Below are 25,190 nucleotides of genomic sequence, written 5' to 3' on the forward strand. Positions count from 1 at the left end.
AAAGGAGGACTACTGTATATATATACCAAATAATTATGTGGTTCACCTAGGACTAATACACTATATATGTTGATTATTTCTGAATTTTTTTTAATGTTTGGGGGAACATATGTGACTAAAAAACTAATTTCATACCAAAATTTTCATTTTATTTATTTGCTTATTTAAAGATTTTATTGATTTATTTGAGAGAGAGAGAGAGAGAGAGTGTGTTTGTGTGTGTGTGTGCACAGGAAGGAGGGGAGGGCCAGACGGAGAGGGAGAAGCAGACTCCTCTCAAGCAGGGACCTAACCGTGGGGCTTGATCCCAGACCCTGGGATCATGACCTGAACCAAAGGCAGACACAACTGACTGAGCCATGCAGGTGCCCCTAAAATGTTCATTTTATAGTAACCATTACACGTGATCTTGAGAAAACTTTTCTTGGAAATCTTGGTGGCAGGACATCTGGGTAGCTCAGTGATTTAAGAGTCCGACTCTTGATTTCAGCTCAAGTCTTGATCTCAGGGTCGTGGGTTCAGGCATGGAAACTACTTTAAAAAAAAACACAAAATGATTGAGACCTTATAAAATGTTTGTAGGTGTGGGGAACTCTCCTTTTCTGGAAACTACCACAGGAAAGAATAGGAATGCTATCTTTCTTACTGTTTTAAAATAACCATTGCCTATTGGCAGAACATTGGACATAAAATTAGCATTAGGAGCTGAATCTCTGTACTTTAAGGATGAGTTTTATAAAATGACCAGTGAGGCAAAAAACAATTTTTTAAATGCATACTATTTCAAGGCAGTATGTGAGAGAATACTGACTGGCTGTATTCTTACTGAAATGTATGAAATATTTGCAGATGTGTGCGGTTGCTGCGAAAGGAGTTTAAATTGTTTAAATATTTAGAAGCCTAACTACTTTATTTGAAAAAACAAAAACAAAAGCAAACCCAATATGTAGTTTCTAAACTCAGAGATATAATATACAATGACCATTTTCCTATCTTTCTCACACTTCTTGAAAATCATTTATAAAGAAAACATTTGAGGGGCACCTGGGTGGCTCAGTCATTTAAGCATCTGACTCAATTTAGGCTCCAGTCTTGATCTCAGGGTCATGAATTCCGGCCCTGCATTAGGCTCCATGTTAGGGTTTGCATTGGGTTCTGCACTGGGTGTGGATCCTACTTAAAATAAAACAAAACTAAACTAAAAATATGTGCTCAACCACGAGGTTGATCATTGTGAAACTTCCCCAGAAACTTCCTCCAGAAAGGAAAACATAAGTTATGTCAAAAGGATGAGGAATCAGAGAATCGGAATGGCTTTGGACCTCTCAACAATAACCTAGGAAGCCAGAGCACGATGAAGCAGTGCCTTGAAAATTCTGAGGAAGACTTTCTGCCTGGAATTCCAGACTCAGCCAAACCACCAATCAAGTGTGAGGGCAAAATGAAGATATTTTCCAACTTGCAAGTTCCCAAAAAAAAAAAAAAAAAAAAGTCCTTTCGTGTACTTTTTCAGAAGACAGTGCTCTGAAATTAAAACCAGTAAGGAAGTACACCAAGAAAAAGGAGGATATAGAATCCAAAAAGCAGGTAATACTATGCAAGAGAGAGAGGAGAGGAGGCCCAGGGTGAAGGTATAGGGAGGTCTCTGGTCCCAGAGGCGCTGCAGGCCTACAGAGAGCACACCTGCACTCAAAGTGACTCTGGAAGAGATAACCTCTGAGAAGAAAGACTTCATGGCATTCCATGTGTTTGGCTCGCTTGAAAGGGGACTTACACAACTGGGAGAAGAGCTCAGAGATAAAGAACTTTTAAGTATGTAGAAAACTGAGAAGCTGAACCACATGGCTGCAGGAAAACAGGTTTGCAAACAGCAGCAACAACAAAATGGAGACTAATCATAGGCTACGTCAGGACTCAACTGTGAATAGTCATAATTGTGTTGACATTGATGATTGGTCACACAGAAATTGTGACACAACAGTGTTGGGGCAGAAGAAAGTATGCATGCATGTGTTGGTAGGGATTAGGCAAGAAGAATGTAAACCCTCTTCATTTGAGTGGGAACTCAGTGGGGAATGCTTAGCCTGGAAGAGAAACTAGACATCAAGAAAGAAGCCTGGAGGAGGTAATTACTGAATGCAGTAGCTCAAATAATGGAAATCGGTTGATTCTCACTACAAAATGGAAGAGGGCAGGCAGGGGACTGTTGTGTGTTTGGAATAAGCCTTGCAGAACTGTTGACTCTTTAAATTCTGTGCATGTTTAAAAGTTAAACTTTAGGGGCACCTGGGTGGCTGAGTTGGTTAAGCCTCTGCCTTTGGCTTAGGTCATGATCTCAGGGTCTTGGGATGGAGCCCCACATCAGGATCCCTGCTCAGTGGGGAGTCTGCTTCTCCCTCTCCCTACACCCTACCACCCCATTGTGCTCTGTCTCTGTCTCTGAAATAAATAAATGAAATCTTAAAAAAATAATAAAAAGTTAAACTTTAAAAGGGGAAAATTCAAATGAGAAAAAATAAGACAAACATGATGAGTTACACTTCCTATTACACAGGAGCTCAAAAAAGAATATGCCCAAATTAATATAAAACAAGGAATTCACCTCAAGTATAATTCCCTAAGACAGATCATTAGAAGGAGAAAGTCATGAATTTCTATATTCCTCCCCCTTTTTCTTTCCATCCACTGTCATACCCGGCCAGATAATTGTGTTTATCCACTCTAATCCAGAGGTTATAGGAGACCTCATCTTGGGGTTGACTTCTGCCTGAAAAGGAGGACTGGATAGTGGAGGCTAAGTTTGAGCCTCATCATCTGACCTAGGCTCTTTTTTCTCTTTCTTTCTTCTTCTTTCTTTCTTTCTTTCTTTCTTTCTTTCTTTCTTTCTTTCTTTCTTTCTTTCTTTCTTTCTTTTCTTTCTTTCTATTTTAGAGAGAGGGAGAAAGAAAGAGAGGGGCAGGGAGAGGGTAAAGGGAGAGAGAGAATCCCAAGCAGACCCCCCACTGAGCATGGAACCCAATGCAGGTCTCGGTTTCCTGACCCTGAGACCATGACCCTCAACTGACTGAGCCACCCAGGTACCCCTGACCTAGGCTCTCGATCATCTGTCCATCTGTGTGTCTGGCTTCCCTCTACTTCTCTTCTGATTCTTAGAACATCTTACGTCCAACCATCTTATATCCCCCTCTTCTGTTGGCGTCCTGGTCCAAGCCCATCTGTCTCTCCACTTGGCTCTGACTCATTCCTTACCCTGACCTTATTGTCTACATCCTCTGCCCTATCCCATTCCTCAGCCTAATTCTTAATTCCTGGCTCCCACTTCTTCATGAAAACTTGGCTCAATCCACTTTGAAAAACCAAGGCGAATGGGACTGCCTGGGAAGAATTTGGAGAATCTGCTGCTCTGTTCTTTCTTCATTCTTGAGAGCCAGGGTAACAGCTGAGGGCACATGTGAGGAGAAGCATGTGTGTGCATTTTTGGGAGAAGAGGGTACAGCCATCCTGGACCCCCTCATCCTCCCTGGGAATACTAACACGTATATTTTTGATATTTTGGTGCATTCTTTCTTTTATTTGTTCCTCTGCTTCTCTCGGAAACTGTTCTAAAATTTTAAACCCAGAGGCATCTTTCCAGCTCCCTTGCGTGAGCTGTATTTTGATCTCTTAAGAGGCTGTGACAAGACTCCAGGCCATGGTGATTTTACATGAAGTGACATCTGATTCGCTTCTAGACTGCATTCCATACCAATCAGCCCAGCCCTGCAGTTTGTGGGCTAACTCCTATTGTCTCTCAACATATGGAGCGCTATTAGATAGTGTGAGTTTGAGTCTTGTCAGGGAGGCTGATTAAGCCACAGTCCGGGACAGTCGTCCTAAGTGTGAAATGTAACAGGCCCTCTGAAACAGCACTGTGAGCCTCTGGAGGTGGTTGGTGCCTCTCTGTTGGGGCATCGGGAGCTCGCTAACAAAGCAAACACATTTTTTTTTCTTAGCATGGGCTTAGGTCTATGGCAGTAACATTTGGCAAGTTGAGTAACAGGGAATGCAGATAACTGTGAACAGATGGACAACTATTAAAAGATTTGAGGGGCTTTTATCATCTCTCAAATGGCCTTCACCCACCTACAGGATACCCAGTTCCCTTGCAAGATTACGTAAAGGATTCAATTAAATTTCTTCTTCCCTTTTTTTTTTCTCAATTGCAGTAGAAGCAAAAGCTCTGACGTTAAGAGGAAAAGAATAGATGAGAAACTTCTAATTTTGAATCCTCTTGGGATTAGATGCTGATTTCAGCCGTGCAGAGAATACTGCCCCATATTTTGAAAGAGTGGCTGCTGGCAGTTTTGGAGGAGATGACTTTCCAAAATAGACAGTGAACTCCTCCATCCGTATCTGATGACCATCTGACATTTGGATGCAGAATTACAGAGCTATCCATGTGTTTTGATAAGTATAACCTTGCTTTTAAGAATGGCAGTGGCAAATCATCATGTTTAAGCTCAAAACTAATGAAATACAAAATGCAAAAAAAAATAAATAAAAAGCATTACTTTTTTCTTTGGAGAAGTAAAAAATATTACTTAGAGCAAAACTATTTACCCACCCTCTGGGGCAGCACCATCTCTGATATGGGAGCGTGTCAGTGATCTTTAGCTCAAGATGGTGCTTGGGAAGTTTGCAAGAGTGAGAACTACGGACACTGATTAAGATGAGGCATGTTTTACTCTCTCTGGGGCAGCAGCCTGCTTTTGCCAAAAGTAGCCATGGGTTGGTATGGTGGGAGCTAGGGTACCTCTAAGCTGGATCTCAAGAGCTTGGCCAAATTAGATTGCGTTCCCTTCCTCAGGGGTCACCTTCCTAACATTACATTAAAGGGCCTGCAATTTTAAGGCTCTCAGTGTAGCTCTCTAAGAAACGTTTGGAAGCAGGAAGGATGGATACCCAACCCCATTTTTATCCTCAGTCCCCTTACTCAACATCAAACCCAATTTATCCCAGCCAAGACTGCTCAGTTACCGAAGCTTCCTGTCTCTAGAAACTACCCCACCTGGTATTAAATTTTTGTCCACAAATAACCAGCAGCCAAAGGAAATAAGCATTTTTTATATTTTAAATGAAAATCTCCACCATTCAGAATAATTGTAATCTAAAATATTCCAGCGACAGAAACACTAAAGATAGTGATAAGTAGAAGACAGCTCTTGGAGGTAAAACCCCATTTGCCTGCTAAATGATCCAGTTTTATAAACTTGTAGTCCAAAGCTAGGCTGTTTGGCTTAAGATAATTGAGTAAATAAGCAATTATCAGTGGGTTTAGTATCCCCTGGAGCATTATACTTGTAGAGAAAGAATCATTGGAAATAGCTAAAATATGTTCCTTTAGTAGAAGTTGGCAATATTAATTGTGAGATATATGTTCACAGGCTTTTAAGTATATGCTAGACATAGATTGTATCATAGCCGGAGGACGCATCCAAGGAGACACTTGTTAATGGCATCGGGAGTGAATTTCTTGTATATTATATATGGGGCATATACATGTCATTGAATTGAATGGAAAATAAGATCAATATACTTTGTGGGTTTCTTTTGTTCCGAATTTTATGTTTTTGAAATTTCACCTATTTTCCTGCTCTGTAGAAATACTCTCCAGGTAATGAAAGCCATTCCAAGCAATTTGTATTTTCCTTCTCGATGCTGTTAAGTCTACTGGTGTCAGCTTGCTAATCCTCCCCGACATTCACACGGACTCCGTTTGTGTCTTGTGTTTTTCTAGAATGGCAGAGATGCAGGGACTGATGGAGCGACTGGAGCGGGTGGTCGGCCGACTGGAGGTACTGTCTGCAGAGTCACACCGGCCTCCTGGGGACTTCGGGGAAATTAATGGTGTCAATGGAGGTAGGACACAAACTGTTGTCATTACTGGTCTCTGTGAGGGTCTCTTAATGTTATCCTTCTCACTTAGTTCTCAAGAAACATTTTTAAAAATATGTTATTTGTTTATTTGACAGAATGAGAAAGAGAGAGAGAGAGAGAATAAGCAGAGTGAACTGCAGGCAGAGGGAGAGGGAGAAGCAGACCCTCTGCTGAGCAGGGAGCCTGATGCAGGTCTCAATCCCAGGACCCCAAGATCATGACATGAACCCAAGGCAGATACTTAACTGACTAGGCCACCCAGGTGCCCCTCAAGAAATATTTTTATTGACTTTCTGCAATTTTCATACTCTTTCATTTATATGTGACCATGACATTAACCAGATGCAAGCCATCCCTGAAAAGGGAAAGGAAAAATATTTCAATGCATAATCCACAAAAATTACCAGTTGTCTGTGCCTATTTCTAATCAAATTTGCCTTTAAAATTATATGCTCACTCCACACTTGAAAAAAAAAAAAGATTTTAGGGGCACCTGGGTGGCTCAGTGGTTGAGCGTCTGCCCTCAGCTCAGGTCATGATCCCGGGGTCCAAGGATCAAGTCCTGTATCAGGCTCCTGGCAGGGAGCCTGCTTCTCCCTCTGCCTATGTCTCTGCCTCTCTCTGTGTGTCTGTCGTGAATAAATAAATAAATAATAAATAGATATTTTTTAAAAAGATTTTAAAATATTATATGATCAGACATAAAAAGCTAACTATGTAACATAAGAAGTTAACACTAAGGATCCCATATGTGGCAAACGCTTTAAGTTATTGACAGTAATTTTTCTAATTCCTTCTTGTCTGAGGTTGTAGATTTAGCAAAATAAAAATACAGGACACCCAGTTACATTTGAATTTTAGATGGACTACTTTTTTTTTGGCATAAGTGTGTTCCAAATACTGCATGGGATATACTGCATGGTACACACTTATTCTAAAAATTTATTCATTGTTTATTTGAAATTCAAATGTAACCGGGGGCTCTGCATTTCATCTGGCAACTCTATTCTTGTGTCAAGTACATTTCCTCTTTATCTGACCCATTTTGAATCCTATCAGGCTTTGGGGGCTGGGAAAAGCCTTGGGGAATGGGGGCTTCAAAAAAAAAAGCTTTCACCAGGCAAGATCCTCATTGGTGCTTCTAGAATTTCAGGCATATTTGGAGCTGTGCCTTGGGACAGAAATTACTGTGTGAGCACAAATGCACAGGCTGGTCTCTTCCCCCCCCCCCCCCCCCCGGAACATAATGAAAATTAAAATGCTTTGAATGAATTGAAAGGGGGTGTTGTTTAAAGGGAGGCTGCCAGGGGCCTGTAAGTTTCTTCCACATTAACTGAGACACATCTGTGATTTCATTTTAAGCCTCTTTTTGTTAACTATATAGTTGGTATATGAGATTCAGTAAACCTCATTTGTAAGGAAATATTTTCATGTTCGCTTCAGTAACTTGGTTTCCTTATGTCTTTGACATCAGGTGATCAAATTACAATTGCTGACCACAAAGAGAAAGTCTGTAAATACATAAAATAAAGTTAAAATCCAATTCTCAGAAGACCGTGTTGCTGAATGAAGTGGGGGGAATAATTTGAACCTCTTTAGGCTTCAGGAGGTACTGGACTACACTTAGTATTTTCTTTGTGAAAAAATAATTTTCGGGGAAAATGAATAAGCTAAACAAAATTGGAAGGCTATAATTAAATTACTTATGTATTTAAACAAGTATTTTCTAATATACCAAATCATTCTAAACCAGTTATTAAAATAAGGTCTTGTAAAACAACTTAGCCAGCAATTTCTTATCCAACTTGAAATGAAGTAGTAAGCAGGATAATTAGCAAAATATCCAAATGATACCCATCCTTAAAACATTTTATTAATCTTAAATAGCATTACTTTCATTTCTTAATTTAATGAGCTTTGATGATCTTCTAAATTCTATTTTTAGTTTTTTAAAGATTTTTATTTATTTATTCATGAGAGACACAGAAAGAGAGGCAGAGACACAGGCAGAGGGAGGAGAAGCAGTCTCCATTCAAGGAGCCCGATGTGGGACTTGATCCTGGGAATCCGGGATCACGCCCTGAGCCAAAAGCAGACACTCAATCGCTGAGCCACCCAGGTGTCCCTAAATTCTATTTTTAACAAGTCCTTGAGGGCAACCTCTTACTCTAAATATAAACATCATTATTACAGTGATGTTATAACTAAATTTTTTTTTAATTCTTAAATTTAAAGGAAACTTTAGATGGAACCATTACAAAATCTGTAATGTGCACAGATCAGAGAACTGCCTACTTAGGATACTGGTGCTATGTTGGGTTTTCTGATGTATTTTCTTTCTTTCTCCCCCTGATAATCAGGTAAGTTTGTCTCAACAGCTGAAGAAGTATTTTTGTATGCCTGCCAAGTAACAAGTACTGCATTATATGCAAAGAAATCTAAGCTGAATTATACATATAGTCAGAATATTATTAGATACAGTCAGAATCCTCCAGAATCTTTGGTCTCCATGCATTACTATTCAGGGCCACAGATGCTTTGATTAAGGGATGCTCACAAGCTGCAGTTTGGGAAGAAAGGTCATTAAAGGCTGCCCAGAGAAGGTGTGAGCAGAGCTGAGTGATGAAAGAAAATTGGAAAATAGTCCCTTTTATCACCACTCCTTTTGCTATGTAGAGTGCTTTGTCGCATTTCTAAAACCTCCCACTTTAAACACATAGCAGAGACTTCTGAGGTGTCTCCCCCTGCAACAGATGGGTTTATTTGCTTCCAAGTGGATCTATAAGGAATCTTTGGGCTTGCCCCCCTTTTACATTCCAGAAGTTGGTATGGACTGTATTTTGAACGTTACAGTAACTCAGCTTCAAGAGCCTGCTTAGAAGTTAGGCTGTAGGTGCACAGCACTGTCAACAACTGTTTGCATCACCCTCTGGGCCTGTGGAAATGGGCCTCTAGGAAAAAGACGGAAGCTTTATCCTACAGGTTTATGAGCATGGATACTTCAGTACAGTATGAGAAAGGGAATCCTAGGTTTTGGTTTGGATTTTTTTTAAAGATTTTATTTATTTATTTATTTGAGAGAGAGAGAAAGTGAGAAAGCATGAGTGGGGGAGGGGCAAAGGGAGAGGGACAAACAGACTCCCCACTGAGCAGGGAGCCCAATGTGGGGCTTGATCCCGGACCCTGGGATCATAAGCTGAGCCGAAGGCAGATGCTAAACCAACTGAGCCACCCAGGTGCTCCTGGTTTGGATTTTAATTATCTCTAGGGTTGAGTTTCTCCATATTAGGGCCACAAAATCTGGGACTAAGAGACAGTTTATCTGTTAGTTTATGGCAGCAAAAGAGAGGCAGAGCTTGCCAGATTGGGCTGATGTCACTTGGGTTTTGACAGTAAGTTGCCAGATCAAAACTTAATGTGAGTTAGCTCAACAGTCCTTTTCATGCCTCCCAACTCCCCTTCCTTCGTTTGGTAACTGATAGGGCAGAACAGAATGTGTGGCACCTGTGTTCTTTTCCTACTTGCCCAGAGTTTATTATTGCCTTTTAATTGTCCTAGGTAATCTTAGTAACTGTTTACAAGGTTGTATAGCACCTGGGCAGGTCAGTGTAGTAGAAAGTACACCAGCTTTGGATCAGTAAGGCTTGTCAGTTCTTAAATCTGCCTCTTATTTGACCTATGGCTTTGGTCAAGTCATGTGCTCTGCATCTCTATTTCTTCATCAGTAAAACTGATGCTACGTACCTCATGAGTTTGGGGGAGAAGTAAATTAATATGTAGGTGAAAGTGCTTACTCGGATGAAAAATAGCAAAGCATCGTTTTCTTGAGCCTTTGAGAAGTGTTTCATAAATACTGTCTGAGTGAATGAATGCCCTGGTAAAAAGAATGAGAACAGCGTGAATGATATTAAGCTTCCATAGTTCCTATGGCAAAGAAATACCAGCTTTTCATTAAACTCCAGGACACTGACAAACTGTGCTTCTTCCAAAGGTGTGGCACCCTCCGTGGAAGCCTTTGATAAGCTGATGAACAGCATGGTGGCAGAGTTTTTAAAGAAGAGTAGGATCCTTGCTGGCGATGTGGAGACTCACGTGAGTACTCTCCCCTCTTATTCTCTGTGGACATGACTACTACTAAAAAACCCAAAATGACAAGGGTGGGTGATGATATGGGGAGATTGGCACCCTTGTGCATTCTGGTGGGAATATAAAATGGTGCAGCTAGTATGGAATTCCAGCAATCCCACTTCTGAGCATATACCCAAAGAATTGAAAGCAGGTTCTTGAATAAGTATTTGTACACCCATGTTTACAGCAGTATTATTCACAATAGCCAAGAGATAGAAGCAAATGTGTTGACTAGATGAATGAGTGAAAACAATGAGATGTATATGTACAAGGGAATATTATTCACCCTTAAAAAGGAAGGAAGTCCTGATCCATGCTACCATGTCAGTATCCCCTGAGGATATTTTGCTGAGTGAAATAGGCCAGTCACCAAAGGACAAATACCATATGATTCCACTTACGTAGAGGTATCTATGATCTCATTTATATGAGGTATCTGGAGTAGTCAAACTCATAGGTGCAGAAAATAGAATGGTGGCTTCTCAGAGTTGGAGGGAAGGAGGGATGCGAACTTGTTTAATGGGTATAGAGTTTTAGTTTTGCAACGGAAACTAAACTCCAGAAAAGGTTCTTGAGATCTGTTGCACAATAATGTGAATATACTTAATGCTACTGAGCTATGCATTTAAAAATGGTTACGATGTTAAATTGTGTTATGTGTGTTTTACCACAATGAAAAAGTGCAGCCTGAGGAAAAGCAAAGCCAAGAATCTGATAATCTTTGGACTAGTAAAGACCTTTAATGATAACTAGGCCAGCCTCCCAGTATTAGACATTTTTAATACATTTGCAAATGTTTAGCATCATCTTTGAGAGTAGTCATTATTTGTATACATTTAGTGAAAATCCAATGCAATAACAAAACCAATTAAAACCTAAAAGAAATTTATCATCAGGTTCTTATTTTTTATTTGCCTTTGTTTTTCACAGAGGATTAAATTCCAAATCCATCTGCTTATGGATTTCTCAGCAATGGCACAACCATTTTCAGTGTAGATTCACAGAAAACCTGATTCTTGAATAAAGCTGTGGTTTGCGGTAAAAGGAAAAAAAAGCAACATAAAAAGGGACTCTCTCTACTTGTCCCCCAATTAGACATTTCATGCAATACCCAACAGCAGTCTTCCAGGTGATTTGGTGACTCAGGTTATAGCAGAGTTTCCAGGAGTGTAATTAATAGTGCTCATCCATCACATTTGCAATGCATTTGTTCACCACATCTAACAAAAACAAAGGTTCTCCTCATGACCTCCATTTTTATTAAATATTCCTATTGAAATGCCCATTGGCAAAAGAAGGGAAGCTCTGATATACACAAGTTCTAGAAAAGTCTGTGTAATAAGACACGTTCACTTCAAATGTGTCATGGATCTCAATAATTACTCTGGCCTGCTCTTGAGCTTTCATGAGTTTGTTCACAAGAAACCTTGTACACATTAAGATAGTGGCTGAGCTTCTTCTGTTCTGAGGCATGATGGTACCTGAACACTAACACATAAAATGGATTATTACTGCCAAAACACTAAGAGAGATTCTTGAGTGATTGACAAACATTTACTGTCTTGAGTACTATAATAATAAGTATTGGATCATTATTGTTACTATCTGTGTAAGATTTTAATTAATTAGTTTATTTGAGAGAGAGAGAGAAAGAGAGCAGGAGCAGGAGGGACAGAGAGTGATGGAGAATCCCAAACAGGCTCTGCACTGAGCATGGAGCCCGATGTAGGGCTCTATCTCATGACCCTGAGATCATAACCTGAGCCAAAATCAAGAGTCAGCCACTTAACCAAATGCACCACGCATGGCCCCTCATTATTGTTACTATTAATTAATATTGACTTGGTGCTTCCAAGGTACAAAGTACATTATAACTCTCATCAGTAATAGCTCACGAAACTATGTATAGAAGCATTTTACTAGAGAATCAGGAGGCCTATAAATAGATATATTTAATTTTGCATTAAAAAAACAGGTAGAGTTTGCATACTAAGTAAGTCTCTTCAGATTCCATAGTAAACAGTTCTTTTCAATTCTTTTCAGAACAAAGTGAGTTATAAAGTGTAGCTTCATTTATATCAAGTTTTTTCTTCTCTCCACTCATCAGCCTGAAAACAGTATGACTCAGTTGAAGGACTTTTCTCATAATGGATGCATAATGCTTAAAGAAATTTATGGTTTTCACTAGTAAGTTTTTAAAAATGAAAGAACGAAGATAAGAAAAAGAAGGAAAGAGAGGAGGAGGAGAAGAAGAAGAAGTAGAGGAGGAGAAGAGAAGAGAAGAGAAGAGAAGAGAAGAGAAGAGAAGAGAAGAGAAGAGAAGAGAAGAGAAGAGAAAGAAAAATTTGTCATCCAAAAGTTTAGACTCTGATTCTATACCACAAAGGGAGTACAGGGCAGCTATTGTCCATCTGCCCATGACTTGCAAGTGGTTTATTTTTTTCTCTCTTATAGAACCATGTGTCATTGACATTAAGCTTGCAGCTGCTGCCTCTCACATAAGCCAGAAGTGGGGGTTGAACTTTGTTCCAAGAACACACCTGTTGCCTGGAAAAAAAAAAAAAAAAAAAAACCCTCACATACCTGATTGTACAGTATGGAAATTTGAGAATGACACAAATGTGCATCATGTTAAATCCTAGCCCTGTGTTTAAAAGCTATTTCACAGATACTACTAATGAATAAGGTTAGCCAAGCAATGATTTAACGTCTGCTTCGATGTGTTGGCTGCTGGCTGGGCTTAATTTACTGATCACTCAATAGTCTATTGACAGAACAGACCACAAAAAAGGAGAACTAATAGCTACAATTAGGAAGCTCTGCTGAACCAAAGAGCATAACAGGTTTAGAAGAGATTAGATCTTGTAAAGCCTTCTTGGATGCAACATAAACCAAAGGGCTTATTGAAACTACTCTTCAACCCAGGAACAGTGATGCAGCTTGCATCCCCTTTTAAAAAGAATCGACAGTGCATAATTTTATAATAGAGGTTTAGATTAAATGTAGTCCTGAATGTCAAAGGCAAGGGTCCTCAGAAGCTGGATGTACGTAATACTGAGCCCTTGGTCAGACATCATTTATCCTTAACTGGACTAATGTGATTGTTTCTTACAAAGCTGTCCTGTTGTTATTCATGGTCTATGGAACCAACCTCAGGCTAGTTTTAAATGATTTGACAATCACGAAACAGCCACAAATCCTATAGTGCCTCTTAATGCAAACCCTTTTTGGAGACTTATGGAATTTACATTTTAAAAATGTCTCTAGAAGTCTGGAACATTTATTTTCTGTCCTTGATTAAAATGGATAAGAAAGAAACACTCTTTTATTCATCGTTTCATAAAAATGAGAGAACCATAATTTGAACAAAAAGGCAATAAAATTCAATTAAGAAGTGTAACACACTTAAGCATAGCATGATTAACTCACACTGCAGTGTTAGGACCTTGACTTCCCTGCCTTCACGAAGGATGAACATTTTTAGGCAATTATGATAGCTACACTCGTGGGTCACAGTCACTACTCTAGATGTTTCTAGTCTTGGGTCATTTATTTAAATCATCTCCAAAATGTTTTTTGTTCATTTTATGCCATGCTGGCTGAGTAACGAGTTCAGAGTGGCTGACTAGGACTAGCAGTTTGTATTTGGATCTTAGAGCTGGCTCAACCTTTTATAGCATAACCTTGAGCTAGGCTCTTACCCTACTCAGTAATGAGGCTGGATGACCTCCCTCCTAGGCCCCTTCCTTTCTCCCTGCCAGTTGGAATGATCACCTGTCGCGTTAGCTTTAAAGCCTGAGGGAGGGGCTATTCGGTTTCCAAACAGAGCTTGCCATGGGGCATCGTCCCCATGATAAACGCATCTTGAGCCATGCCAGGCAAAGTACTTCAATCATCTCAACATCCAAAACAAGCAGAAGGACACATGTCAGAAAAACAATGCATAGGACACTAAAGATAAAATACCATCTTGCTTTAGTATGATAGAGAAGACAGCCAGACTCCTTCATTTAGAGAGACCTTGAGGCCTCTGTGAGTCTATCCTTCTTGCTCTCATGGGTTCTCACTTATTCCTTTCTATGAATCTTTTTTTCTCTGTAATAATTAATTCTATCTCTGGAATAAATAACACAAAATGTGTACATATTTATTTTACTAATTGTATCCTGATCTTCCTTCGGTTTTAGAAAACATTTTTGCGTAATTTGTACTCATTTTAAAAGTGAACATTTTAGAGGCACCTGGGTGGCTCAGTCAGTTAAGCACCTGCGTTTAGGTCAGGTCATGATCCTGGGGCCTGGGATCGAGCCCTGCATCAGGCTCCCTCCTGAGTGAGGAGTCAGCTTCTCCCCTCTCCCTCTGCCCCTTCCCCTGTTTGTGCTCTCTCTCAAATAAATAAGATCTTTTTTTAAAGTGGCCATTTTGGGTTACCTAGTTGACTTAATTGATTAAACAATTTGTGTCTTGACTTCAGCTCAGGTCTTGATCTGAGGGTCTGAGTTCAAGACTCGCATTGGGCTCCGTGCTGGGTATAGAGACTACTCAAAAAAAAAAAAAATTGCATCTTAGATGCTTTATAACCCGGGTTTATATAAGAACCCTCCTGCCCTCACCAAAAAAGCAAACAAACAAAAAATCATCAGAAGCGCAGGTTGGGGGTTGACTCAACAAACAGCCCATTCAACACAGATCTCTCTCATTCTCCAGCTCACCTTCAGCCAAGTTGTTTCTCCCATTAACTTTTAGTTTACTGATAATTGCTTTATTTGACACATTTATTTTTACTGTAACTAGACATAGAGTACTTTGGCAGTTTCAAGCCCAAAGGATCTGTATGCCTTTCACATTCTCCAAATGGCAGAGACCCAAAAAATGACTCGTAGAAAGAATTCTGCCCCTGGATTTCATACAGACTTTGAGCTGGGACTTTTCTTTCTGACTATCATAGGCAGTCAGAATTATTAGAGAAGGAGATACCTTAAAATCACCCCTTCTAATATACATCCCCCCCCCCCCCCACAGACACACACAGACGAGAGGTTAGGTGACATCAGTGATAGGTCGAATCACGAATCATGACTTGGTGCAGAGCAAGGAGTCTGGTCTCTCCAGTTGTGATCGTTTGGCTGGGGAGACGCCTCCCTTTGACTCTCTGGGCAGCTGTGTCCCCATCACCCTTCTGGGGAGCTGGATCCTTAGTGAGGATCCCTCCCCCGCTCTGTACACCTCAGTGGCTCCCGTGTCCCCTACCCGATTTCCAAGTGAGGGAAAAGGTCAGGAGGACAGCTGGCTCAGATGAGGGCTGAGGAGAGGGAAGCACATCACCACCGCTCATGTGCTCTAGGTGTCTCCTCAGAGCAGCACTGAGTGAGGCGACAGGGAGGATGGTGGCCTCCAGGACAGATGCCCCGTGTCCTTGGAGGGTCTCGGCTTCTGTCCCATCTCACCAGCCTGGTCTCAGCCTGGTTCCTGGTCCTCGCTCACTGTGCCTGGCCTCGCTCACTGGAAGGTCACAGATAAATCACCAGTCTCTGTCATCATTTCTTCCCAAGAACGTGAAGAATTTTTATTCTCAGCATTGGACACATATTTTGTGAGCCAGCACATGCTCTGACACACAGCCCATTCCTGTTAGGCCGCTAGCCCTAGTGGGACATCCCTGTGACCGCTTTTTTTTTTTTTTTTAAGATTTGTTGTTTATTCATGAGAGACACACAAAGAGAGAGGCAGAGACACAGGCCGAGGGAGAAGCAGGCTCCCTGCAGGGAGCCCCATGTGCAACTCGATCCTGGGATCACGCCCTGAGCCCGAGGCAGATGCTCAACCACTGAGCCACCCAGGTGCCCCTCCCCAATTCCCCCAACCCCTTATCCCTTTCTGTTCTGGGGTCACTAGTGTGAACAGCACCATGAGCAAGGATGCATTCTGAGCGTGCCCAGGCCTGCTGTGGCTGGGGGCAGCCATGTCCCCCACCAGCTGGCACCTCTTGGCCTACACCTGGGAACAAAGATTATTGAGTCTCACACCAGTGGCACTGCTCTGTGTAGCAGCACAGCAAGAATCTGCAGCTCAGGCCACGTCAGGAGTTCCCGAGGGCAACCAGCAACTTCTCTCAGCCGTTTTTGTCCTTGGCAGTACCCTCGCTTCTGTTGAAATTTAATCAGGCTCCCTCGTGCTACAAAATACATGTCTTGTCCTCAGCTTTCTCTTCCCTCCCATCCTTCCTTCTTCCTAAAACTACGCCAATATGGGAAACATTTGTTTGTTTTCTCTCTAGACTTCAGGATAACTTAATTGTCTGCCCAGAGGCTGCTTCAGCATCTGAAAATTAATACTTTGTCTAAAAGTAATGACCTGATTGCATTTAGATTATCTTGTTATTTCTCTCCATGCACCTGTCCCCACAAGACACACGCACGCACACATACACACATGTGCATATCCACTCTGTGCCTAGGAGTTCCTCATCACGCTGGATCAGCTACATAGAAGAAAAAACAGTCCCAGGCAAATATATTGGATGTCAGGTCCAAGACCCCCCTCAGACTGTAGGAAATACGTTTGCAGATTTGTTGGCATGTGGAAGGCAAGTACAAAATAGGCTTTCTCCTTTTTAGTAATAGTATTTAGATTATTTATTTCATATATTTATTAGTATATTTAGTATTTAGGTTGTGGTTTACCAATGTGAGTTTCAAAATATGAGAGTTTATACATTTTATAACACATTACAAGCCAACTCTTCTTAATATATCAAATGTAAGATGTTTTAGTGGCGTAAAAGAAAAGAGTACTCGGGGATCCCTGGGTGGCTCAGCAGTTAAGCGTCTGCCTTTGGCTCAGGGCATGAGCCTGGAGTCCCGGGATCAAGTCCCATGTCAGGCTCCCTGCATGGAGCCTGCTTCTCCCTCTGCCTGTGTCTCTGCCTCTCTCTCTCTCTCTCTCTCTGTGCCTCTCATGAATAAATAAATAAAATCTTTAAAAGAAAAAAAATGAAACAGGGTACTCAATGAAGTAATAATTTATTGTTCATTAAAGAACATGCATAATAACATTATATATATATATATGTGCATATATATAGACGCACACACACACACTCAGCCATAAAAAAAAGAATAAAATCTTCCCATATGAAGGAACCAAACAGAAAAGAAACAAACTCATAAATGCAGACAACAAACTGGTGGCTGCTAGAGGAGAGGCACATGGGGGGATGGGCAAAATGGGTGAAGGGGATTAAAAGGTAAGAGCTTCCAGTTAGAAAATAAATAAGAGGGATCCCTGGGTGGCGCAGCAGTTTGGCGCCTGCCTTTGGCCCAGGGCGCGATCCTGGAGACCTGGGATCGAGTCCCACATCGGGCTCCCGGTGCATGGAGCCTTCTTCTCCCTCTGCCTATGTCTCTGCCTTTCTCTCTCTCTCTCTGTGACTATCATAAATAAATAAATAATTTTAAAAAAAGAAAATAAATAAGACATGTGATTGTAATATACAACATAGGGCATACAGTCAGTAACATTGCCATAATTCTATAAAGTGATAGATAGTAACTAATTTATTGCTGTGACCATTTCATAATGTATATAGATATCAAATCACTATGTGGTACACCTGAAACTAATACAATATTTCCATTATTCTTCAAAAAAATAATCACTTATCACTCAGATGTGTTTGCAATAGAAATCCTTTCCCTTTCAGAAAATACTTTTTTTTCTTTTTTTCTTAAGATTTTATTTATTCATGAGAGACGCAGAGAGAGAGAGGCAGAGACATAGGCAGGGGGAGAAGCAGGCTCCCTGTGGGATCCCTGATGTGGGCGTGATGACCCAGGCATCCCCTTTTTCTTTTTTTTAAAGATTTCATTTTTAAGTAATCTCTATACCCAATGTGGGGCTCAAACTCACAACCCTGAGATCAAGAGTCACATGTTCCACTGACTGAGCCAGCCAGGCCCTCCAGGGAAAATACTTTCCTAAGACACTTGGAACATTGATATTTGACTTTCAATTAGTCAATTTTGTTAAAACTGATTAATATTCAGAAAAGGAAGTATGGTTTACTGATAGTTGGGGCCTCACCTGTTGGTACTGGAGTTTATTATAAAGTTCTAGAAGTATATTGCTTTCCTCTGACCCTATCAGTATCTAGCACTGTGCCCAGAGTGAGTGGCTAATCAATACTTGCTAAATGAATGAATGAAAATGAATGCCTGAGTGAATAAATCAAATCATTAATGAATTATTGAACCAATGGATGAATGAACATACCATGGCTGAAAGTTGAGATCAAACAATATCCTGAACTAACAGTTAAAAAAATATCAAGGCCAAGTTTAAAGTCATGAATTAGCAAGTGAAATATGGAGAAACATAGACTGTCAATTTTTGTTTATCTCACACACACATGCTCACATCTTGAATTTCTCATAGACCTGACAATTTATCTAGTACCTCCCTCATTCCTTTCATTCTCATTCAGAAAAGCTAAATGGGTGGCTCAGTCTGTTGGGTATCCGCTTTCTGCTCAGGTCATGATCCTGGACTCAGGATCAAGCCCCGTGTTGGGCCCCCTGTTCGGCGAGTAGTCTCCTTCTTCCTCTGAACACCCCATTATCCCATGCTATCTCTCTCAATAAATAAATAAATAAATAAATAAATAAATAAATAAATAAAATATTTTGTTAAAAAAAGAAGCTAAATGAGATTCTTTTCAAATTTATTGAGTATAGTTGACACACAACATTAGGTTAGTTTCAGGTGTACAGCATAGTGATTCAGCGTCTCTATTCGTTATGCTATGCTCACTACAGGTGTAGCTCCTGTCTGTCCTGATACATTATAATGTCAATGACTGTGTTCCCTATGCTGTGCTTTTTATTCCTGTGACTTTTTCATTCCATAACTGGAAGCCTCTGTCTCTCTCTCTTCTGCACCCATCCTTTCACTGTCCTCCCTTCTGGCAACCATCAGTTTGTCCTCTGTATTTATAGGTCCCCTTTGCATTTTTTGTTTGTTTGTTTATTCATTTGTTTTGCTTTGAGGTTCCACAGGTGAGTGAACTCATACAATATTCATCTTTCTCAGTCTGACTTATTTCACTTGACATAATATCTTCTAGGTCCATCCGTGTCACCAAAGGCAAGATCTCATCCTTTTTTATGGCTATATAATATTCCTCTGCGTGTGTACCTTCTTTATCCTTTCTACGGATGAACACAGGTTGCTTCTGTATCTTGGCTATTTATTGCAAATGCTGCAATAAACAAGGGGTGCATATATCTTTTTGAATTAGTGGTTTTTTTTTTCCTTTGGGTAAATACTCAGTGGCAGAATTGTTGGATCATATAGTATGTCTATTTTTAATTTTTTTTAATTTTATTTATTCCTGAGAGACACACACACACAGAGGCAGAAACATAGGCAGAGGGAGAAGCAGGCTCCCTGCAGGGAACCTGATGCTGGACTTGATACCAAGACTCTGGGATCACACACTGAGAGTAAGACAGATGGTCAACCACTGAGCTACCCCCAGCAACCCTATTTTTAATTTTTGAGGAACTTCCATATTCTTTTCCAGAGTGGCTGCACCAATTTATATTCCTACCAGCAGTACACAAAGGTTCTTTTTCTCCATATCCTCCATCACTTGTTATTTTGTATCTTTATTTTGACAGATGTAAGGTCTAAATAAGAATTTATAAGGACAGGAAAATCCATCAATATGGTGACTCGTAGTCACTGCCAATAGAAATTCCACAAGCTCTATCTGAGATAAGATATTTTTGCGAACTTTACTATCAGTATTTTAAACTGAAACCCAGATTTTAAAAAGAAATAGAATTGTGTTTGTTTTCTCTATTTTTTTTTTATAAAAGATCTTATTTATTTATTCATGAGAGACACAGAGAGAGATTGGCAAAGATACAGGCAGAGGGAAAAGCAGGCTCCATGCAGGGAGCCAGATGTGGGACTCGATCCTGGATCCTGGGATCATGACCTGAGCCAAAGGCAGGCGCTCAACCACTGAGCCACCCAGGCATCATCCGTGTTTTCTCTATTTGGATTGGGTTTTGTCATGCTACTTTCCTCTTTGATCATTAACATTCAAAATGGTAGCAATCAGGTGAGAAATAACTTTGGAGTTTGAAGGAGCCAGTTGGGACATTCAGTTTGTGTATGGACTTCATAGTGTATTTCCAATAATCAATTCTCCCGGGTTCCAAGAGTCTTTAGCTGTATTTTTATAATTTTAAACATCTAGATGAAAAGTAAAACATTGAATAGATTGTCTCAATATACCAAAATATTGATCATCCCAAATTTTGAAGCAGGGACTCTTACCCCAAAGGTTACTTGTAAGTTAGTTCTTAGGAACTTGGAAGAGATTTGCTCATAGACCTAATGTAAGCAAAGGAAGTTCAGTTCCTGCTCAAAGACATGAAAGAGCATTATTCCATGTGTTGTAGAAAGACCACTGAGGTCTACAATCTCTTTGCTAACAGTCTGCCATGAGAAAGGGCAGAAATAGTGAGCAAGATTTGAAAACTTTGCTAGCAATCCCACAGAGTAATTCTAAGTCTGTTAAATCTGGTAATTTAAAAAAACTAGGACTTGTACTTTGTATGTCTGTTTTTTTCATTTCATTTTTCTCTTTTATTTATTTTACAGAAGTATCAAGTCTGTGACAGAAATTAAAAAGGAAAACCTTTAACCAAATGTTTTTTGAGTGATACTTATGTAATGCAAAAATGCTAGAAAAAAATTCTTCCACTGTGCTTTTAGTTAAATGAAGCGGGAAAATGGTAACATTAAGTGCAAAATAGGTAGTAATTCCAAAGGAAGGAAAAGAATTTTTCTGAGGATAACTGAGCAGAAATTGAGGGGAGAGTAAAGAGGTGGCATATGCACTTAAGAAAGATTGCCTTGGGACGCCTCAGTGGCTCTGCGGTTGAGCATCTGCCCTTGGCTCCGGTCGTGATCCCGGGGTACTGGGATTGAGTCCCGCATCTGGCTCCTTGCGGGGAGCTTGCTTCTCCCTCTGCCTATGTCTCTGCCTCTATCTCTCTCTCTCTCTCTCACACACACAAATGAATAAATAAAATCTGAAAGAAAGAAAGAAAGAAAGAAAGAAAGAAAGAAAGAAAGAAAGAAAGAAAGATTTGCCTTATTAAAAATAAAGTCTGAAAGGATATTCATTGAATTGCTGACAATGGTCATTGAAGGTGGAGGATGTGAACTTACTGAAAACTTTTACTTCGTAAACATTCATGTCTTTTGAACTTCTTATGTCATGTATGTGTTACTGTTCTCATCAAAAGAGGGGAAAAGGAATATTTGATAGTAGAAGAAAAAGTCTTGGAATCAAGGTTTTGCCTTGAAAGGGAGTTCCCTAAGCAGCAAAAGAGAAATGAAGAGAAAATGCAGGCACCAGGTGGCGCCACCTATAGAAAAAACAGGCCTGGCTGCAGGGCACCCTTTGTGATAAGGAACCAGGGTCCCTGGGAGTCTGAGAGGAGTTGAGGAACAGGTGTGAATCAAAGACCTTTCATAGGTTGAGTGTTCATAGTGAGAGCTCAGTTTAGATGGACTCATGTTGGCTAGATATAGTTGATGAATGAACAAAACCTGGTTCTTCGCTAAATTTTGTAGTTCCTAGAAATCAATCTTATTTCCCTGCCTTATTTTCACTTTCCATATTAGCAAGAGAGGCAATTGTAAAGAAGGGAAAAGAGAACTAGCATTTGTTGAGAACCTGCTATGTGTGAGGCACTTTTCACAGCTCCTGACAAACATTAGGAGAACCCTCTAAGATGGACAACATTTGAGTTAAAGAAGCCAACCTCAGAAAAATTGGGTAAATTGCTATGGCCATGCATTTAGTAAAGGATAGCGTTGGATTCTCTCTCAGCCCTAACTGAAGGCCTAAAGTTCACCATCTCTACACTACACCACCTCACTTTCCAATAATTTAAGTCATTCATTATTAAGCAGTAATTACTGAGCTTCTGTTGTAATAAGACCCTTTTATGTAGGTGCCCACTGGCCTCGTCTTCAAGAGCATATCACCAACTTGGAGACACAAAGCATATATGCATGCATCGAAGTTAAATAACCTGGCTTACATAACACAAGTGAGAGGACAATGCTTAGTGTCACAGTACATTCTAGAATAAGGAGAACCTTGTTGTCTCTAATTTTTTGGAGTAATCTTAAAGCAACCAAGTGTCCTTTACTTGTATAGACCCAAGGTTCATTAACCATGAGGCAGTCTTGCTCATGTCTTGCTTACCAAGACAAAAGATTTGGCTTAAACAAGTTGATAAAATGCATTAGATTCCTTAAGTGTTAGAAAAACAATTTATAAAGTTTTGAGAAGGGCCAATTGCCAAGTATTTTTTAGCTACACAATGATTGGATTTGAAAATCAAGTTAATTCAGAAGGTTTTGTGCAGAATGTAAACTTGGAACAATATTCGTACCTGTCAGAAAAGCAAATTGATTTAAACATACAATGGTGTTTTCTTTTTCCCCCTGTTCCCAGGCCTTGAGAAATACTCAATGTTTTCCTTTCGAATCTTTGGCCTTTTTTTTTAATATAAACTGCAACAGTGGATTATTTAGAAGAGTTTTTTTTTTTTTTTTAACTACCATGATTGTTTTTATATCAGAGATTTTGCAAAGTCTTCTGCACATTCTATTTTTGTAAACTGCTTAATTTAGACCACATGTTCTGAACCTCTTTCGATGTCAGTAAGTTCAGGTCTGCGTTATTATTTTTAAGGACTGTGTAGTATTTCATTGTATGGCTACACTATAATTGATTTAAGCAATCAAGATTGTATCTAGGTGAAATAGTGTACATACAAGAAGCAGGGCCTGGATTAAGGTGACACAGGTCAGGCCCTCAGGTGTGACCCAGAGAGGGAGCATGCTTGTACCCCTTGCCAGTGTCACCCTGATCCTGTCCCTGCAAGGTCAGACATCTGGTGTCATTTATAATCATTTAAAGAAGTAGTAACATTTAACTTTTTTTCAACCTTTCCCCTATTAGAAACAAAATTTTTAGTGGATATCCTTGTACAAACATCATTTTATTATTGTACAATTATTTTCTGAAAAAAAGTTCCCACAATTGGAAGTGCTAGGTCAATGGCAAGCCCTACCTAATGCTTCCTGTTCCTCCCACCCTGCCTTCACCAACCCCAGCCCTGACATAGTACTGATTCATACACTCACAGTGTCTTTTTTTTTTTAATTTTTAAAAGATTTTATTTATTCATGAGAGAGAGAGAGAGAGAGAGAGGCAGACATACAGGCAGAGGGAGAAGCAGGCTCCATGCAGGGAGCCTGACATGGGACTCGATCCCGGGACTCCAGGATCATGCCCTGGGCCGAAGGCAGGCACTAAACCTCTGAGCCACCCAGGGATCCCCACACTCACAGTGTCTTAAAGTGCTTTAAGCAATTTGGTGATAATTACAAACTCGAAAAATAAGAATTTTAGGTCAAGAATGCGTGATTTTAATGCACGTTAATATTCATGATATTGGTTCTTTTGAAAAATGCTTTGCCCTCTGCTGGATATGCAGAGAGATAAAAACAAAGCAACTCTTCCCCATATAAATAATCTTTTTAGCAAAAGAATTCCACCTATCAGTTCTTTTATTTATTTGACGTGCCAAGGAATTTATTTAAATTCTCTCTTTGGGACTGGATGGGGTTGGTTGAGTGTTGAGTCATTTTTAACTGAGACCACTAATGCAGCTGAGCCATATAATAAACGATTTTGGGCATGGATGAAGAAGGGACACGTTGGAGCTGTTCCCTAGCATCAGAACTGTACACAGTGGTTGATGTAAATACTTCTGTGAGTTGGAAGTTGCCAAGACAACAATCCTATTAATGAAGAATAAGCCTCTTTTATTATCAGTACCTGAATGATTACTTTTTTTATAAACTGTGCTTGGTAGTCTAACATTGACATTCTTAATCTACGTACTCATCTTTGCTTTCCAGACTGCAGAACTATTTAGCTCTATTCAATAAGCATGCCTCCTTTCTCTGCCAATGAAAGTGGAATTATTGGGGGAAAAAAATTAGTCAACTATAAGGGCAGAAAAAATACTCATTTATAATAATTATCTAATATAAAATTATTGCCCTTTTGATATATACTTTGACAAAGGCAGAGCCTGAAATTGACTGAACTTGTTTGGTATGTGAGCAGGCCAGTCTTTAAATTAACTTGTCTTTATGACTTAACGGAGCATTGCCAACATATTTTTAAGTAAGTGGAGTGTGACATTACTGCTTCCTTCCCCTAGTCAGGCTGTAAATTTAGACTCCATTTTATTACGTGCCCACTGGACACTTGAAAAAGGCGGCTGTGGCTGAGTCGTCGGTGTTATGGAACTCTGTTGTCTGGAAGGACCAGAGAGCCACGTTAAGGGGAATGACAGCTAGAGGTGAGTGGGTTTGAAGCAGGGTGCTCCTTGGGTTCTAGAGAAAAGGCAGTCATTGCTTCAAAAAGGAATACATTCCCTTTTAATGAAAAAGCTTCTTGTGTTTTGTCAAGCTAACCAAATGTTGTCAAGCTTACCTTTTTTGAGTCATGAGGTGGTGATATCAACAATTCATTTCTTTCAACTATGGGGATGTTTGTTGTCTGTTCTGTACAATGAGCACCTTAACACCACTCTCATTCATTAACTATTCTCTGCATTCATGACCTGTTTCCCTGATTTAAACTTGATAGCAGCCAGGTACCTCCTAGGTACTCAGAAAATACATTTTGGTTGTGAAATTCAATAATAAATTTCTGTTTTACTCAGTTATATCTTCTGCATATTTTTCCTGATAATAAAATTTTAATGTTTGATGAAGAAAAATTTGATAACAAATATATGAAGAAGAGAACAAAAACCATTCATAAATCCACTACTCAAAGATAACTGCCATCAGTATCATGGCACATTTATTTCATAAAGACTTTGTTCAAAGTCCTGTTTTCTCCTTGGTAAGTTAGAATCAACACTGTAATCTGTGCCAGTCATATGTATAGGGACAAATGTCACATGTCACGCACTGACATGGCACAGGTAGTCCTAGTGAGACATTAGCATGTTGACTGAAATGTTGGGGCC

General features: G+C 39.9%; 1 protein-coding gene across 1 annotated transcript in view; it reads left to right on the top strand.

The window, feature by feature from the left end:
* The window catches only part of CAP2 (cyclase associated actin cytoskeleton regulatory protein 2), a 137,519-nt gene that overhangs the window by 18,395 nt on the left and 93,934 nt on the right, over positions 1-25,190 (top strand). Inside the window, exons 2-3 of the mRNA XM_038584233.1 lie at positions 5,777-5,898; positions 9,908-10,008. Coding sequence (XP_038440161.1) covers positions 5,778-5,898; positions 9,908-10,008 — 222 coding nt within the window. The 5' untranslated portion in view covers position 5,777. The remainder of the gene's footprint in view (positions 1-5,776; positions 5,899-9,907; positions 10,009-25,190) is intronic.

This window comes from Canis lupus, chromosome 35, assembly GCF_011100685.1.
Source record: "Canis lupus familiaris isolate Mischka breed German Shepherd chromosome 35, alternate assembly UU_Cfam_GSD_1.0, whole genome shotgun sequence".
Classification (NCBI taxonomy): Eukaryota; Metazoa; Chordata; class Mammalia; order Carnivora; family Canidae; genus Canis; species Canis lupus.